Source organism: Prionailurus bengalensis, chromosome D4 (genome assembly GCF_016509475.1).
Source record: "Prionailurus bengalensis isolate Pbe53 chromosome D4, Fcat_Pben_1.1_paternal_pri, whole genome shotgun sequence".
NCBI classification, from domain to species: domain Eukaryota; kingdom Metazoa; phylum Chordata; class Mammalia; order Carnivora; family Felidae; genus Prionailurus; species Prionailurus bengalensis.
Window position 1 is genome coordinate 45,497,762 of NC_057359.1, and position 15,704 is coordinate 45,513,465.

General features: G+C 38.5%; 1 protein-coding gene across 2 annotated transcripts in view; it reads right to left on the minus strand.

Annotated features, from left to right (window-relative positions):
• Nucleotides 1–552: 552 nt before the first annotated feature.
• The window catches only part of HACD4 (3-hydroxyacyl-CoA dehydratase 4), a 38,380-nt gene continuing 23,228 nt past the window's right edge, over nt 553–15,704 (minus strand). For both annotated transcript variants that reach the window (XM_043565390.1, XM_043565391.1), the window contains exons 6-7: nt 3,835–3,960; nt 553–2,755 (exon numbers count right to left, since the gene is read on the minus strand). In XM_043565390.1, the coding sequence (XP_043421325.1) occupies nt 2,673–2,755; nt 3,835–3,960 (209 nt within the window). In that variant the 3' untranslated portion in view covers nt 553–2,672. The remainder of the gene's footprint in view (nt 2,756–3,834; nt 3,961–15,704) is intronic.

The following is a 15,704-nucleotide window of genomic DNA, read 5'->3' on the forward strand; positions in this document are numbered from 1 at the left end:
GGACTGTTGCTCCCTGAAACACTCTGAAAAGGTACCCTGGTAAAAAGGGCCATATCAAAGTTAGCGCAGCAATTAGGCCCAGAAATAGAAAGTAAAAGTTACCCGAACAAAGGAAAAACAACGTAATGTTTACAAAGCAAAAATAAAGGAGAGGACGATGTTGGGGGAAGGGGAGATAATTTTTAGCACATTTTAATTTTAAATCACTTTAATACTTTAGCACAATAAAATGTGACTGTTTTCTTTGCATATAAACATAAGATTCTTTGCAGAAACATTTTGGATATTAATGTTATAGCTATATCTTTCGAAAGAAATGCAAATTCTTTCGAAATTTGCTTGCTCAAGGTAGGCAGAATAAGCTATATACTAAAACAAAAGGGTTAACTTCTTTTAGGGACTTCAGGAAGATGTGGTTTATTCTTCAGTGACAAATGTGTTTGCAGGAAGCCTGATAAAGGTTTTATAATTTTAGGCCTACAGTGTGCAAGGCACCCCACATTGTTTCTTCAACGAATGTAGACGCGTTTGCGGCAACTAAGAATCAACTCCTTTTACTAACAATCTGTTTATTGAAGAAAAACGTCAGACAAGGGTAAGAGTGTTGAAAAGTGAAGAAAAGAAAATGCATTAATACTGAATGGATATGTTTGGAAGAAGTGTTACTGCTTTTCATGCACTACTTTGATAAAGGAAAGGCCCAGGGACTTTGATGATATGACAGCGTGTACGTGATGTTTTTCAGGCAGACTTCTGCTCAGTGATGAAGTAAGCTCTGCAGCGTTTTTGTTCAGAGCAGTTTTATCCCCCACCCCCTCCGGAGGTCCCGGTGCTGTTGATTACTTTACTACACCTTAGCTGGGGTTACTTGGAACTTGAGGCACTGGAACTTGGCATTGAAAACTCCAAAGAAAGGTCATCTTAAAAGTTATGTGTTATGCTTTTAAAATATCTAATAGTTTCCTATTTCATCTGTATGTATTAGATTTGGGAAACTGAGCATTTGACAACACGGAACAAAATGAAATAGAGATTTGATGGACACACATTAAAATAGCCAAAGAAATCAACTTTGCATTCTGGGTCATATCCAATTAACTAGGTAGATGTTTACTGGCTGGGTTTCTTAACGTGGCGAAGGAAAAATTACATCCTTATTTTTACTAATCTCTAACGAAATTTAATATTTCTCTCAATTATGGATACAGGCAACCAACCACAAGAACAACTGTGACTGGGTCACCAAAGGAGTCATGGATTTTGGTTTCAACTGTTGCAGACCTGAAATTGTCAATCCATAATTCTAAATTTCCTTGTGTTTCTTTTCAGTCTTCTATTTTAAGAAGTACGCAGATTCTTAAGGTCATTTGGTTTAGAAATTAAAGTATTATTTAATAACAAAATGTAGTTTCTCTTATCGTTACAACTCTGCTCTTCAGTGATTCTAGATGTAAATAGTATTTCAGCGATCTTAATTGAGAGGAAGCTAGACTGAATCACCCAAAGTTTGCAGAGAAATTCTGTTCTCTTCCTACGCTAGAGCTTTCAGTAAATTTTTTAAAATAAGCAACATTAGAAACAAAATCTAGATTTTTAAAAGGATCATTTTTATACTTATTTTGAGATTCCAAATAGGATACTAAATTTGTAAAGATAGCAATTATCTTTATTAACGCTCAACTTTTTAAACGTTGTATTTAGTGGAAATGAGATGACCAATTTTTTTGTAACTACATTTTTACTACCTGGTTTTTATGTCACAAAATGTTTAGTTCCCTTTTTCTATGGTTACTGGATCAGAAGATTCTAGAATTCTTTCAAGAAAAGTGAATGATATACCAGTGTTACAGAGATGATGCTATTAGTCAATTATTCACAAATATTTTAGATCTTCAAAAGAAAAGTTTTTAAAACTCTAAGTGATGACATAGTAATTAGCAATAATAATTCAGTAATCTGAAACATCACTAGTTCTTAGTTGCCTTGTTTCCTTCAAAATTATTATTATAGTTTTGTATCTTTTATGTCCCTATAAGGTATGGATATGGCCTCATTTTTTTTTTTTTCAGGAAAGAAATATGGGGCATTATTTGTATATTTATCAAAGATCTATTCTGTTTCATCAGGGTCCTCTTTTAAGGATCGAAGTCCAAGTACCTTGTGTAATATTAGTGAACATTCTTCCAGGGTTTGGAACACGTGTCATTTCCTAAGCGTGTCTAATGTGTAAAATGGTGTGAACCGAGGTGATGGCGGGGCATCTGTCTGTACAGTGTTTTCCTAGACAACTGCAAAACATATTTCACATCGTTGCCCTCCTGCAGACTTGCTATTTGGGAACTCCGAAGTGAAAAGAAATGGAGAGAGACGTAAACGAAGTCTATCCCAGTCCCTCTCCTACGTCTCGTTAACCTTACAGGAAAATAATCAGGCTTCCCACGACGTAAATTTAACTTGTATAAAACCCACAGCTTTGGTGAAGTAGCTTGCTCAGAATACGTGTTTTGAAAACATGCGAGGATAAGAGAGTGCCGTGATATGTCTCAAGTTTGAGGAGCGCAATCCGGTCGTGGGTTTTTTGTCAAGTACCAGGTGTTTTTCCGCCAAGGTGCCGTTTACTGCAACGAATCCACAAGCCTGGTTTTTCTCTTGTCACATCAGAGCGCCGTGCTTCACACTTTCTTCTTTTTAACGGGAAAGCCTTGGAGGACGTCTCTTCTTTCTGAGTAAAGGTGACTGTAGGTAAAATACATACCTACCATGGAGAAGGGAGGGGCAGAAGTAAGTAAGGTTTACCAAGCGTTTCCCTGGAAAGAACCGTGGTTTTAAAATACAGTCGGAGTGCTGCGTGGAGTCGAAGGACAAGACACTTGCAAGGGAGACCCAAAGAAGGAACACTTAACCCAGGGTCCAGCTCTTCTGCGGAAAGGGAAGGAAAGCATACTCTGCCGTCCCGTTCGGTTTGTGGCAAGGGATTCGTTTCTGCCTTTCCCTAGGGTAGCTCTCTCTACCACCCCGCAAGCGTCGCATCTGTCTTCTCTTTGATGCGTTGTTCTTACAGGTCTGATGATGATTACCTCCGGAAGGTAACAACTCTCTTGGGGACTGGGGAAGGTTAGAGCTGCAGAGAGTGAAACATAATCGTGGAAGTCCTCTGCCAGTTAAATTTTCTCAACTCCAAGTGTTTGTCCCACACATTTTTCTTGTGTTTTTAGCACCTACTCCCACTTGCCTGCTGGGGAAACGCTAGCACATAAAACCAAACAAACAGGAAACAAAATCGATATAAATGGGAAAACCAGAATGGCCAAGCTTGCTTCCTTTGACATCTGTGTTTTCTCTGTAGATCACTATGTCCATGGTCAAACTTTTTTTTTTTTTTTAATGTTCATTCATTTTCGAGAGACAGAGCATGAGCCGGGGAGTGGCAGAGAGAGAGAGGGAGACACAGAATCCGAAGCAGGCTCCAGGCTCTGAGGTGTCAGCACAGAGCCCGACGCGGGACTCGAACTCACAAACCGTCAGATCATGACCTGAACCAAAGTCCGACGTTTGACTGAGCCACTCAGGCGCCCCTCCACGGTCAAACTTCTACATTTCCTACAACTGCAGGTATGTTACCTGCTACGGAAACTGTTCGTGTTTATACGGTGAAATGATCTTGTGATGTCCTGCAAAAAGCATTATAGCTTCAAGGTGCTTTACTAACAAGATCTAGTCCATCATGCCGGGCTTCCTTTTCTGCCTCTCCCGTGTTTGCAGACCTCTCTGCTAAGGTAGATAGCAGCACAAACCAGAAAGCACAGGAAGAATGCAAAAACAAAAGCCACTTACCTATAAAGAGCATCATGAGATACATTTTCAGCACGTATGGGAAATAGATGGCTAAGTCGAAAGGCAGCTTCGTGGAGTATGTGCCAGATGATTCGAAATAAGGCAGCGACTGATAGATGGCAAATGCTGTTTAAAGAAGAAAGAAAGAATTGTGAGTTTCCTCTCATATTGCTACAGGGATGTGTGTGTGTGTGTATGTGTGTGTGCGTGCGTGTGTGTATGGATATTTTGAATTTTATAATGACGGTTGTGACCACTGCTGAATCCCACAGCTAAAGCTACAGTTTAACCAAGAAATGTGAACGACTAAACTGGCAAGACCATGACAACGGTGCGACTTGAATTTTTTTGTTGTTGTTCATTTTACACTTGGTTATGCCCACAGAGAAATAGTTTACAATGTTTCTTAAAGTGGTATCCCCCAATACTTGTCTCCTTAGCCACTAATAGGGATGGATGGATAGGTTGATGAATCCGAAAAATGTGGCATATGGTTGCTCTCCTTGGAGTTTCAAAACGCCTGTCAGTGCAGTAGAGATTCTGAAAAGCTCTGCAACAAAGAAACTGGTCTCACTCAACATCTCCTCAGCTTAACTGGCCTTCGAATAGCTCCTCCTTCCTCCCCACCCACTAGTAGAACTTATAAAGACTTCTGAGCAACTCTGGGAGAAATGGTGGCCTAAAGAAGTTTGAGGGAGGAGGCTGGGGTCAGATAAAGAGATGGAGGTTCAGAGAGGGAGCAGATGGTGAAGTAGGAGGAGCCTGAGTTCAGCTCAACCCATGGGCACGCCAAAGTAACAGCTACATCTGCACAGCTCTGAAAACGTCCTGAACACAGGACAGACCTTCCACAGCGAATTGAGAGAGAAGGCCACATGGAAAAGGGTAGGAGGGGTGGAGATGTGGTTGGAAACCAAAACCCTAGTGAGACTAACCACAAACGGAGGGGACACCACAAGCCTGGAAGCGCAAGGAAGTAAGGAACCACCGCAGAGCGCCCTGGCACTGGGGGACTGCCGTGAGAATGAGTCCCTATGACATGTGGCCTTGAAATCCAGTGGGGCTAATCTTTGGGAGCCTTAAAATTCAGCAGGATACAAGGCTAGAAGAAGGAAGGAAATCATAAAGCTCAGACCAGGGAGGAATGAAGTAGAGACTTAAAAAAAAGAAAATATCAATGAAACCAAGAGCTGGTTCCTTGAAAAGATAATAAACCTTTAGCCAAGCTCCTCAAGAAAAAAGGAGACTAAACTAAAATCGGAAAACAGTAGAAACAAAAACTGACCCACAGAAATACAAAAGATTACAAGACTACTACGAAAATTTCGATGCCAACAAATTGGGCAACTTAGAAGAAAGAAATTCCTAGAAACATAACACGTTTCCAAAATCGAATCAGGAAAAAATAGAAAATCTGAATAGACCCATTATTAGAAACAACCTTGAATCGATACTTTACAAACTTCCCAAACAGAAGTCCAGGACCAACTGGATTCACAGGTGAATTTTAACAAACATTTAAAGAAGAGTTTATACCTATTCACATCAATCGATTCTAAAAAAAAATAGGAAGGGAAGCTTCCAAATACATTCTATGAGGCCAGCTTTACCTTTACATCAAAGCAAAGAGACTACCCCCTCCCACCACCCTCCCTCTAAATACAAGCCATTATCCCTAATGAACATAGATGCAAAAATCCTCAACAAATTAGCAGACCACATTCAACAATACGTGAAAAGGACCATTTACCACAATTAAGTGGGATTGACTATGGGGATGCTAGGATGGTCCAATATGTGCAGTCAATGTGATACACCATATCAACAAAAGATAAAAATCACAATCAATAGATGACGAAAAAGCACTTGACAAAACATCTGTTCATGATAAAAATGCAACAAAGTGGGTTTAGAGAAAATATTCCTCAACATAATAAAGGCTATGTATTAAAAACCCAAAGCTAAAATCATAGTGATAAACTAAGAGCTTTCCCTCTAGGATCAGGAACAAGTCAAGCTGTCCACTCTTGTCACTTTATTCAACAAAGTACTAGAAGTCCTAGCCACATCAGACAAGAAAAGGAACTAAGAGGCATCCGAATTGGAAAGGAAGACATGCACAAGACTCACTGCACAAGACATGATACTGTACATGAAAATCCTAAAGATGTCACCAAAAAAACAGAAGTAACAAACGAATTCAGGAAAGTTGCAGGTTACAAAATTAACACATGGAGATCAGCTGCGTTTCTATATACTAATAAAGTAGCAGAAAGAAAAATTCAGAAAACAACAATCCCATTAACAGTTGCACCAAACAAAATACTTAGGAATAAGCCAAGGAGGTGAAACATCTATACTCTGAAAACTGTTAAGACACTGAAGGAAGAGACTGAAGACAACACAAACAAATGGAAAGATACACCAAGCTCGTGGACTAGAAGAATTATCATTAAAATGTCCACAGGACCCAAGGCGCCTGGGTGGCTTCGTCGGGTAAGTGTCTGACATCAGCTCAGGTCATGATCTCGCAATTTGTGAATTCAGGTCCTGCATCAGGCTTGCACTGACGGTGCAGAGCCTGCTTGGGATTCTCTCCCTCCCGCTTACTCTCTCTTTCTAAAAATAAATAAACATTAAAAAAAAAAAGTACATACTACCTAAAGCAAACTACAGATTCAGTATAATCCCTATCAAAATACCAATAGCATTTTTCATGGAACTAGAATAAATCATCCTAGAGTTTATATGAAACCACAGAAGACCTTGAATAGCCAAAGCAATCTTGAGAAAGAACACAGCTGGGGGTATCACAACTGCATATTCCAAGGTATACAACAAACCCGATATGATCAAAACAGTACTAGCACAAAAATAGACACAAAAATTAATGGAAGAGGGTAGAGAGCCAATAAACAAACCATGCTTATATGGTCAATCTATGACAAAGGAGGCAAGAATTTACAATGGGAAAAAGGCAGTCACTTCAATACATGATGCTGGGAAAGCTGAACAGCCACATTCAAAAGAATGAAACTGGACCCCTTATTGTAGACAAGAATAAACTCGAAATGGATAAAAGACCTAAATGTGAAACCTGAAACCACAAAACTCCTAGAAGAAAACATAGGCATTATACTCTTGGATATTTCCCTTAGGAACATATTTAGGGGTAGGTCTCCTCAGACAAGGACAACAAAAGCAAAATTGGGACTACACCAAAATGAAATTTTGCACACTGAAAGGAACCATTCACAAAACAGAAAGGCACCCTACTGAATGGGAGAATGCAAGGTATGTATCTTACATGGCATTAATATCCAAAATACATGAAGAACTTCTGCAACTCAACACCAAAAACACAATGCAATGCAAAAACATGAAGACATGAACATACATTTCTCCAGAGAAGACATACAGATGCTCAGCATCACTAATCATCACAGAAATGCAAGTCAAAATCATGAGATATCACCTCCCACCTCCCAGGATGGCTAGTACAAAAAGAAAAAGAAAAAAGAAAAGAAATAACAAGTGTTGGCAAGGCTGTAGAGAAAGGGGAACCCTCTTACACTGTTACTAGGAATATGAACAGGTGCAGCCAGTGTGGAAAATAGTATGGAGGTCTCTCAAAAATTAAATATAGGAGCACTGTACTATCCGGTAATTCCACTTGTTGGTCTACCCACCAACTAGTTACAGAGGCTTCAAACAGCCCTCTCAATAACATAGGGATCAAACCCTGCCCCGTGTGCCCGAAGCAGGCAAAGTGGGTCACAGCAGCTGGCTGCACTGAAGGCAACTGCAGCTCAGCCATAACAGTAAGGCATAGGCAACCCGCACAAGGGACATTCCTGATTTTGAAGACCAAGGGGGAGTTGTGCTACAGGATGTCACAGGATCTCTTCAACATAAGGCCACTATTTTCAAGACCAGGAGATGCAGGGACACCTGGGTGGCTCAGTCGGTTAAGCGTCTGACTTTGGCTCAGGTCATGATCTCACGGCTTGTGAGTTTGAGCCCCACGTCAGGTTCTGTGCTGCCAGCTCAGAGCCTGGAGCCTGTGTCAGATTCTGTGTCTCCCTCTGCCTCTGCCCCTTCCCCGCTCATGCTCACGCGCTTGCACTCTCTCTCTCTCTCTTTCAAAAATAAACATTAAAAAAAAAAAAAAAAGACCAGGAGATGCTGACTCACCTGATACACAAAAACACAGACAAAATGAGGAGACAGAGGAATATGGCCCAAAGGAAAGAACAAAATCACAGTAAAAGAGCTAAATGAAACAGGTAACCGTTGTGCCTGATAACAAGTTCCAAGTAATGGTCATAAAGATAATCGCTGGGTGTGAGAAAAGAGTAGATGATCTCAGATCTCAATGAGAACTCCAACAAAGAGAAAATATACAAAAGAACCAGTTAGAGCTGAAGCATTCAAAAAACGAAGTAACTCCACCAGAAGGAATCCAGAGCAGATTAGAGGATGCAGAAGAACACAACAATCTGGAAGACAGCATAATGGAAAGCAATCAAGCTGAAGAGCAGGAAGGAAAAAATGGCATCCGATAAGGGAACTCAGCATTATCGAGAGTAACAATATTTGCATTAAAGGGATCCCAGAAGAGAGAGAGAGAAAGGGAGTGGAAAAATTATTTGAAGAAATAACTGAAAACTTCCCTAATCTGGGAAAGAAAAGAGACATCCAGCTTCAGGAAGCACATAAAGCCTCAAAAACATGAATCCAAGGACGTCCACACCAATTATTATTCAACCATGATAATTGATATGGCAAAAAGTAGTGATATAGAGTGAATTTTTAAAGCAGCAAGAACTGCTTCTAGGACATAACTAGAAGAAAATTATAAAAGGAAAAGTTTCACAGGTAAAAAGCAAACACACCGTAAAGGTGGTAGACTAACCAATTATAAAGCCAGCATGGAGGTTTAAACACAAAAGTAGTGAAATCAATTATATCTATAAAATTTAAGTGATACACAAAAAGGAAATCTGTAAAATATGACATCGTTTATATAAGACATGGAGGGGGAAGTAAAACCTTTTAGAATGTGTTCAAACTTAGGTGACCATCAACTTAATACAGACCATTACACACATAAGATGTTATATTTGAGGGGCGCCTGGGTGGCGCAGTCGGTTAAGCGTCCGACTTCAGCCAGGTCACGATCTCAGGGTCCTTGAGTTCGAGCCCCGCATCAGGCTCTGGGCTGATGGCTCAGAGCCTGGAGCCTGTTTCCGATTCTGTGTCTCCCTCTCTCTCTGCCCCTCCCCCGTTCATGCTCTGTCTCTCTCTGTCCCAAAATAAATAAACGTTGAAAAAAAAAAAAAATTAAAAAAAAAAAAAGATGTTATATTTGAACCCAATGGCAACCACAAATCAAAAACCTACAATAGGTACACAAAAAAATAAAGAGAAAGGAATCCAAATGTGACACAAAAGCAAGCCATCAAACCACAAAGGAAGAGAGCAAGAGAAGAAAGGAACAGAATTCTGAAAACAACCAATTTGTTGTTAACGATGAATAAAACGGCAATAGGTGCATATCTATTAATAATTACTTTAAATGTAAGTGAACTAACTGCACCTATAGGGTGACTGAAAGGATTTAAAAAACAAACAAAAAAACCAAAACCAAGACCCATCCATTTCTGCCTACAGGAGACTCACTTCAGACCTAAATACACATATGGACTGAAAGTGAAGATATGGAAAAACCTATACAAGGCAAATGGGGCAGGAAACAGGGTAGCGATACTTATTTTAGACAAAATAGACTTTAAAACAAAGACTGTAGCAAGAGACAGAGGTACTACATAATGATGAAGTGATCAGTCCAAGAGGGTGTAACAATTGTAAACATCTATTCACCCAACAAAGAAGCATCTAATTACATAAAGCAATTAACAGGCATAAAAGGAGAAACTGAGAGTAATACAATAAGAGAGGACTTTAACACCCCACGTGCATCCATGGACAGGTCATCCAGACAGGAAATCAACAAGGAAATAGTGGCTGTGAATGACACATTAAACTAGACGACCCTAACAGATACCTACAGAACATTCCATTAAAAAACAGAATATGCATTCTTTTTAAGTGCACATGAAGCATTCTGCAGGACAGATCAAATGTTAGGCCACAAAACAAGCCTCAAAAATGTTAAGAAGATTGAAGTCATAGCAAGCATTTTTTCCCCAACCACAACAGTATGAAACTAGAAATCAATTACAAGAAAAATTTTGGAAAGAACACAAATAGAGGAAGGCTACACAACATGCTATTAAACAACAAATGGGTCAGCAAAGAAATGAAAGAGGAAATCAAAAAATACAGGAAGACAAATGAAGATGGAAACACTGCAGTCCAAAATCTTTGGGCCATGGCAAAAGCAGTCTACAAGAGAAGTTTATAGCAATACGGGCCTATCTCAAGAAACAAGAATAACTTTCAAACAACCTAACCTTACACCTAAGGGAGCCAGGAAAAGAAGCCCAAAGCTAGTAGAAAGTAGAAGGAAGGAAATAATGAAGATTATGGCAGAAAAAAGTAAAAAGTAAACTAAAAAAATGACAGAAGAGATCAATCAAACCAAGAGCTGCCCTTTGCAATGATAAGCAAAATTGATGGCCTTTAGCCAGATTCATCAGAAAAGAGGACTAAAATGAAAAATGAAGGAAAAGAAATAACAACTGATACCACAGAGATACAAAGGATTGTAAGAGAATAGAGTGAAAAATTACATGCCAACAAATTGGGCAATCTAGAAGAAACAGATAAATTCCTAGAAATACACAATCTCCCAAAAGTGATTCGGGAAGAAATAGAAAATTTGAACAGGCAAATTACTATTAGTAATGAAAGTGAATCAGTAATCAAAATCTCCCAACAGACAAAAGTCTGGGACCAGATGGCTTCACAGATGAATTCTACCAAACACTTAAAGAAGTGTTTAAGTCTTCTCAAAAAAATAGAAGATGATGGAAAACTTCCAAATTCATTCTACAAGGCCTGATTGCAAAACCAAAGACTGTTTAAAAAATGAAACTATAGCCAGTATCTCTGATGAACATAGTGCAAAAATCCTCAATAAAATATTAGCAAACTGCATACAACAATACATTAAAAAGATCATTCACTGCAAACAAGTGGGATTTTCCAGGGATGCAAGAGTGATTCAGTATTTGCAAATCACTCAACGTGTTATATCACATTAACAAGATGAAACAGAAAACCCACTGGACCATTTCAAAGGACGCAGAAAAAGCATTTGACAAAATACAACATCCATTCATGATAAAAACTCTCAATAAAATGGGTTTAGAGGAAACATACCATAAAGCCACCTATGAAAACCCACAACTAACATCATACTCAATGGTGAAAAAAAAGCTTTTTCTCTAAGATCAGGAACAAGACAAGGATGTCCACTCTCACCACTTTTTTTTTTTAATTTTTTTTTTCAACGTTTATTTATTTTTGGGACAGAGAGAGACAGAGCATGAACGGGGGAGGGGCAGAGAGAGAGGGAGACACAGAATCGGAAACAGGCTCCAGGCCCTGAGCCATTAGCCCAGAGCCTGACGCGGGGCTCGAACTCACGGACCGCAAGATCGTGACCTGGCTGAAGTCGGACGCTTAACCGACTGCGCCACCCAGGCGCCCCCACTCTCACCACTTTTATTCAACAGAGTACTGGAAGTCTTAGCTGCAGCAATCAGACAAGAAAAAGAAATAAGAGGTTTCCAAATTGCCAAGGAAGAAGTTAACCAAGATTATTTGCAGATGACATGGTACACTATATACAGAAAATCCTACAGACTCTACTGAAAAACTATTAGAATTGATAAATTCAGTAAATTTGCAAGATACAAAAGTAACAGAGAAATCTGTTCCATTTCTTCTATATACTACTAACCATGTACAGTTGCACCAAAAAGAATAAAATACCTAGGAATAAACTCAACCAAAGAAGTGAAAGACCTACACTCTGAAAACTGTAAGACACTGATGAAAGAAACTGAAGATGACACAAACATGCTCATGGATTGGAAAAATATCATTAAAAGATCCATAATACACAAAGCAAACTACAGATTCAATGCAATCCCTATAAAAACACCAATAGCATTTTTCATAGAACTAGAACAGATAATCCTAAAATTTGTATGGAACCACAAAATACCTCGAATTGACAAAGAAATCTTGAGAAAGAACAACACAGCCGGAGGTACATTAATTCCAGATTTCAAGATAGGCAACAAAGCTGTAGTAATCAAAACAGTATGGTATTAAAACAGATACACAGGTCAATGGAACAAGATAGAGAACCCAGAAATAAACCCATGCATATATAGCCAATTAATCAATGACAAAGGCAAGAATTTACAATGGGGAAAAGACAGTTTTTTTCAATAAATGGTCCGGGAAAATGGGACAGCTATATGCAAAAGATTGAAACTGGCCCCTTTCTTACACTGTACACAAAAATAAACTCAAAATGGATTAGAGACCTAAATGTGAATCGTGAAACCATAAAACTCCTGCAAGAAAACATAAGCAGTAATTTGGCCATCACCCTTAGCAACATATTTACAGATATGTCTCTTTAGGCAAGGGAAATGAAACCAAAATTAAATCATTGGGACTACATCAAAATAAAAAGCTTTTTAAAATTTTTTTTATTTTTAAAAATTGTTTGTTCATTTTATTTTGAGAGGGGGGAAGGAGCATAGAGAGAGGGGAAGAGAGAATCCCAAGCAAGGGCTCCATCTCACGTACTGTGAGATCATGACCTGGGCCTAAATCAAGAGCTGCTTAACCAACGGAACCACCCAGGCGCCCCCAGATAAAAAGCTTTTGTACAGCAAAGGAAAGCATCGACAAAACAAAAAGGCAACCTAGTGAATGGGAGAAGATATTTGAAAGTGAAATATCTGACAAGGGTTTGATATGCAAAATACACAAAGAACTTATCAATCAGATAGTTAGGGTATTATGCTAAGTGAAATACACAGAGAAAGACAAATACCATATAATTTCATTTATATGTGGAATATAAAAGATAAACAAGAAATAGACTGTTAAATATAGAGAACCAAGTTGCGGTTGCCAGTTAGGGAGGTGGTTGGGGGGTGGGGGGATGGGCAAAATGGACAAAGGGGATTAAGAAGTACAAACTTCCAGTTATAAAATGAGTAAGACAAATGAAAAGTACAGCATAGGGTGTCATAGTCAAAAATATTGTAATAATGTAGAGTGACAGCTGGTGACTACACTTACTGTAGGAAGCAATGAGTAACGTATGGAATTGTTGAATCAATATGTTGTATACCTGAAACTAATATAGCATTGTCTGTTATACTTCAATAAAGAGAAGAAGGTTCTATGAAATTATATCTCACATATAGATTACTTTATGACATTTCATGAAATAATAATGTCCTATGGTTATGTTAAGATGTTATTAGGATAAGTGGGTGAAGGGTACATGGGAACAACACACGATTTTTGTAACGTCTCGTGAGTCTAAAATTACTTTTCAATAAAAGGATTTTGGGGGCGCCTGGGTGGCTCACTTGGTTAAGTGTCCAACTTCGGTTCAGGTCATGATCTCGCAGTTCATGAGTTCGAGCCCACGTGGGGCTGTGTGCTAATAGCTCAGAGCCCGGGGCCTGCTTTGGATGATGCTGTGTCTCCCTCTCTGTCTGCCCCTTGCCTGCTCACGTTCTCTCTCTCTCACTCTCTCTCACTGTCTCTCAAAAACAAAATAAACATTAAAAAAAATTTTTTTTTTAATTTTAAGACCGAGGAAATGTCAGGCAACCAAAGCTGTTAGAGAAGCCTGAGCACGATGAGGGTCATGGACCCAGGATCTGCAGTTGACAGCAACACGTACCATGTAAGATTTCCACTTGCTGCACCTGAGTCTCCAGCATTTTATCAGTATCAACAGTTGATTTGGTTATCTAAAGAACTTGGTCTTTGTCTTTTATATTATTGTATAGGCAACTAAAAAAAGATTACTAAAAAATATTAGAGTTATCAAAAGTCAGGTAGATTGTCTTAACTACGTATTTTTATACCTTGAGGCATTTGAAATCTATAGAAATACATAAAAATAAAACTACAGTTACCTATATTCTGTGCCCCCCAGAGTCATTATTGATATTTTGTCACATATGCTTCCAGGATTCTTTCTGCATACACTTTGCTTTTTAATTGCAGTAAGTTTATGAATCTAATTTCAATAAAAGAAATAGGTTTTATGGCAAACATACAGGAACATGGATTTCCCAGAAAGGAGAAGACTTAACATTACCAAATAACAAGAATGAAAAAGCTTTCTATACAGCTATTCATCCTTTATGTTTAGGAAAAGATCAGTCATATTTCTACTTTAGTCCTTTGTATATTCTTTATGGCATTTTTCATATGATACAACAAAGGAATGTACTTAATAAATGTTTCCATGAGTGAAGGACTCCATTCTCAAAGAAATAAGTAATTCAGTTTTGTTTTGTTTTACAATTTTCAGGAGTATTCTCTAGAGTCTCTTGGCATAGTTTTTTCTAAAAATTAGTAATTCTTTTGAAAGCAAAACACATTTTAAAGTTCTACCTATTGTGATTTATTATAATATAAACTTTCTCTAGTCATTGGCAAGTAGAAAACATGTGGGTATAATGTATATCCTTTAAGATTATCACCAATGTCACCATTTTACGTTAAATTTATTTCTGTATATTTTCCCTCAATTATCTCAATATGCTTTCTTAATTTGTTTATGCCTTCTGTTTTCAAAATTCTTAATGTCTGTTTCAGAAAGCTCCCTACCAGTCTGCCAAATCCATTACAGAAGGAAGTATATATTCCCCTAATATCCTCAATCTTTTTGCAGGCAGATTAATTATTTAAGTTTTAGTTTTACATTTAAGCTAAGTAACTAGCTTACTTTATATTGTATTCAGTAATTCATTCAGTGTTTGTTGAGCATGTATATTGGGTATGTAAGAGAAAGAAAGCAAGGAAACACAGACAACCTCATATCCCCAAGGATATCAGAGGTTAGACAGAAAATAGGCACTAATCAAAGAATCACACAAATGTCTAATTACACCCGAGATAGGTCTTGTAAAAGACAGATTCATGATGCTGTACTAGGGGGTGGGGGATAGGACTGACTGAGTTGAGAAAGTTGAGGAAGGCTTCCCTGAGAAACCGATGACTGATCTAAAGGTAGAGTCTTTCAACAACAGCCAAGCTATGGAAAGAGCCTAAATGTCCATCAACTGACGAACGGATAAAGAAGATGTGGTTTATATATACAATGGAATACTACTCGGCAATGAGAAAGAATGAAATCTGGCCATTTGCAGCAATGTGGACGGAACTGGAGGGTATTATGCTAAGTGAAATAAGCCAGGCAGAGAAAGACAGATACCATATGTTTTCACTCATATGTGGATCTTGAGAAACTTAACAGAAGACCATGGGGGGGGGGGGGGAAGGGAAGAAAAAAAAGTTACAGAGAGTGAGGGAGGCAAACCATAAGAGACTCTTAAGGACTGAGAACAAACTATAGGTGGGGGGTGGGGGCGAGGGGAAAGTGGGTGATGAGCAGGTAGGAGGGCACTTGTTGGGATGAGCACTGGGTGTTGAATGGAAACCAATTTGACAATAAATTATATTAAATTAAATAAATAAATAAATAAATAAACAAACAAATAAAATAAAATAAAATAAAAAAATAAAATAAAATAAAAATAAAGGTAGAGTCTATTCCTGGCAGAGTGTGATGCATGGGAGACAGTTAAGTAGGAAAGATAGTCCCGCCAGAGGGAACTGGATTTCTATGC